General features: G+C 40.4%; 1 protein-coding gene across 1 annotated transcript; it reads right to left on the bottom strand.

The window, feature by feature from the left end:
• Positions 1-304: 304 nt before the first annotated feature.
• On the bottom strand, positions 305-1,371 carry LOC127005334 (uncharacterized). The gene is made up of 3 exons (XM_050874101.1): positions 1,360-1,371; positions 609-712; positions 305-362 (listed from the first exon to the last, which is right to left on the bottom strand). The coding sequence occupies exons 1-3, from the start codon at positions 1,369-1,371 to the stop codon at positions 305-307; spliced, it is 174 nt and encodes a 57-aa protein (XP_050730058.1).
• Positions 1,372-2,822: the final 1,451 nt, after the last annotated feature.

Genomic DNA, 2,822 nt, shown 5'->3' with positions numbered 1-2,822 from the left:
ATGGGTATATATGTTGGTGGTGATGCTTGTGGTGGTGATGCTGCTGATAGTCTTATGTTAATTCTTTTTGATGAATGTGGTGATAATTCCCTTAATGTGTTTGTTTGTAATGGTACTTGTGGTTTTAATTAATAATGGCAGTGGTAGGTTTAGATATGTTTACGGGGGTCGTAGTATTGGTGTGGAGGTGGTGCTAGTGGTAATGTGTGGTATGGATTACAATGCTTGCCTTGGCTCTTGTCGTGGGGGATGTGGTTTATGGTTGCTGTGGTGGTGGAGGTTTATATTATGATTTTATTGTGGCTTATTGAAGTGATTGTTTATATTGTGGGGGTGATTTATATTGTGGTGGTTGTTTATATTGTGGGGGTGATTTATATTGTGGTGGTTGTTTATATTGTGGGGGTGATTTATATTGTGGTGGTTGTTTATATTGTGGGGGTGATTTATATTGTGGTGGTTGTTTATATTGTGGGGGTGATTTATATTGTAGTGGTTGTTCATATTGTGGGGGTGATTTATATTGTGGTGGTTGTTTATATTGTGGGGGTGATTTATATTGTAGTGGTTGCTTATATTGTGAGGGTGATTTATATTGTAGTGGATGCTTATATTGTGGGGGTGATTTATATTGTGGTTGTTTATATTGTGGGGGTGATTTATATTGTGGTGGTTGTTTATATTGTGGGGGTGATTTATATTGTAGTGGTTGCTTATATTGTGGGGGTGATTTATATTGTGGTGGTTGTTTATATTGTGGGGGTGATTTATATTGTAGTGGTGTTTTATATTGTGGGGGTGATTTATATTGTGGTGGTTGTTTATATTGTAATGGTGGTATATTGTGCAAAGTTGTGAGGCATCAGATATAAATGCGCGTCGCCTCAGTGCACATCTCCTTTCCGTTATCAAATGCAACATCCAAGTTACCACAGTTTATCTTTCCCATGTTTCCATACGTAGCCATTTATCGACCAGTATATATCGTGGCGGTGTTTTTTTTTTTTTTTTTTTTTTACAACAAAGGAGACAGCTCAAGGGCACAAAAAATGGAAACAATAATAAAAAAAAAGCCCGCTACTCGCTGCTCCTTAAAAGAATCAAAAGAGGTGGCCGAAAGAGGGGTCAATATACTGTGGTGGAATCTTGTACTGATATGGTAAGTTTTATAGTGGTGGTGGTGGTGGTTTGTATATTTTCCTTGCTTTTGATGGCGTGGTAGTGGTTGTGGTGGATTATCTAAATCGCGGTTGTGGTGGTGTTATGGAGGTGGTGATCCGGATGATTGTAGAATTGCTGAAGTTCGTTTTATATGCTAATGTCCTTGTGATGGGAGCATAGGCTATAGCTGCGCATTGCCCCGGTGCTCATCTCCGACGCATGAGCCCGTGAGCCTATTGTGTGTTGGGATACCTTTATTTGTTTATAAAAATGTACGGGGATTTGTGAAGACTATCGCTTTTACTGAGTGTGTGTGTGTGTGTGTGTGTGTGTGTGTGTGTGTGTGTGTGTGTGTGTGTGTGTGTGTGTGTCCCTTGTCTCTGTCGATGTGTCTGTTGTCTGTCTCTCTGTATGTCTGTCTGTCTCTGTCTGCCTCTCTGTCTGTCTCTGTCTGTCTCTCTGTCTGTCTCTCTGTCTGTCTCTCTCTCTCTCTCTCTCTCGTGTAAACAAAGTTAGGCAGCAATCGCAGTGAAGCGGAACCCATTTTGCATTGGATTTAGCGTCGGTGCAATTTATCGAAAAGTTTGCATTGTGTCGACTCCGAATGATATTGTGTTTTTGTAGAATTTGTTTGACGCCGCCACGGAACTGCGTCGTTATTGGCCGTTCCTTCCTCTCCTTCCATCCCTCCTAAACTTTTGGCATTGGATTAGGATTTGCATGTATTTTTCGGAACTTTTTTTTCACACGTACATCGTTTTTTTGTGTCTCTTCCCTTATCAATGTCCTTAATCTCCCTTCTTATCTCTTCCTTGCTCCGTATTGACTTTATTCCTTCCATATTCTTCTCCTTTCCTTTCTCCACCGTTTCCTTTATGTTTCTTATTTTACCTGTGCCTTTAAATCTCCCTGTTTCTCCATTCTTTTTTCCCTTTTGACTTAATTCCTCCCATATTCTTCCCCTTCCAATTCTTCTCAACATCCGCTGTCTCCCCCTTCTATCTTTTTTTTTTGTTTCCAGTCCCAGCTTTTACTCTTCTGCTTCCCATTCTACATTCGCTACTTCTCTTCTCTCTCAATTTTCATCTTTCGCTTTCTCTCCCTTCCTCCTCCTCCTCTTGCACCAAAACATCTCCCATAGTTTTCCCACTTCCCACAAATTCCTCTTTAGTTTTCACCTTTAACACCTCACTTTATTTCCAACTTTACTCCCTTCTTCCTCTTCCCCCCTTTACCTTCTCTCTTTTTTTTCATTCTGTCCCAACGCTCCTCCTCTTTCTGTTTTTACTCCTTTCCCTCTTTTTATCTCTACCTCCTCTATACTTCTTCACACTTCTTACTTTTACTCCTTTTTACCTCTTCACATCTCAACTCCTTCTAACTTTTCTCACTTTCACCCATTTTTTTTTCATCTGTCTCAACTTTTCTTCCTCCTTCCGTCTCTTTGTTCCTTCCACAAAGAATGACTCCCCCGCTCGCTCCCTCTCCTTCCTCCCTTCCCTGATCTTGTTTCCCTCCCCTTTCAAATTCCTCTTCCTCCTTTCCTTCCTCCTTCTCCGTTTTCGCTTTTGTAATTCATCTTTCTTCCTTTTGCAGGTTTTAAAGCATTATTGTATTTTTGTTTATGCTTTTGCCTTCCTTAATATTTTACGAATCCTTCT

The sequence above is a fragment of the Eriocheir sinensis genome, chromosome 30, assembly GCF_024679095.1.
Source record: "Eriocheir sinensis breed Jianghai 21 chromosome 30, ASM2467909v1, whole genome shotgun sequence".
NCBI lineage: Eukaryota > Metazoa > Arthropoda > Malacostraca > Decapoda > Varunidae > Eriocheir > Eriocheir sinensis.
Note: the sequence above shows the minus strand (reverse complement) of the source record. Positions and strands in the feature narration are given on the sequence as shown.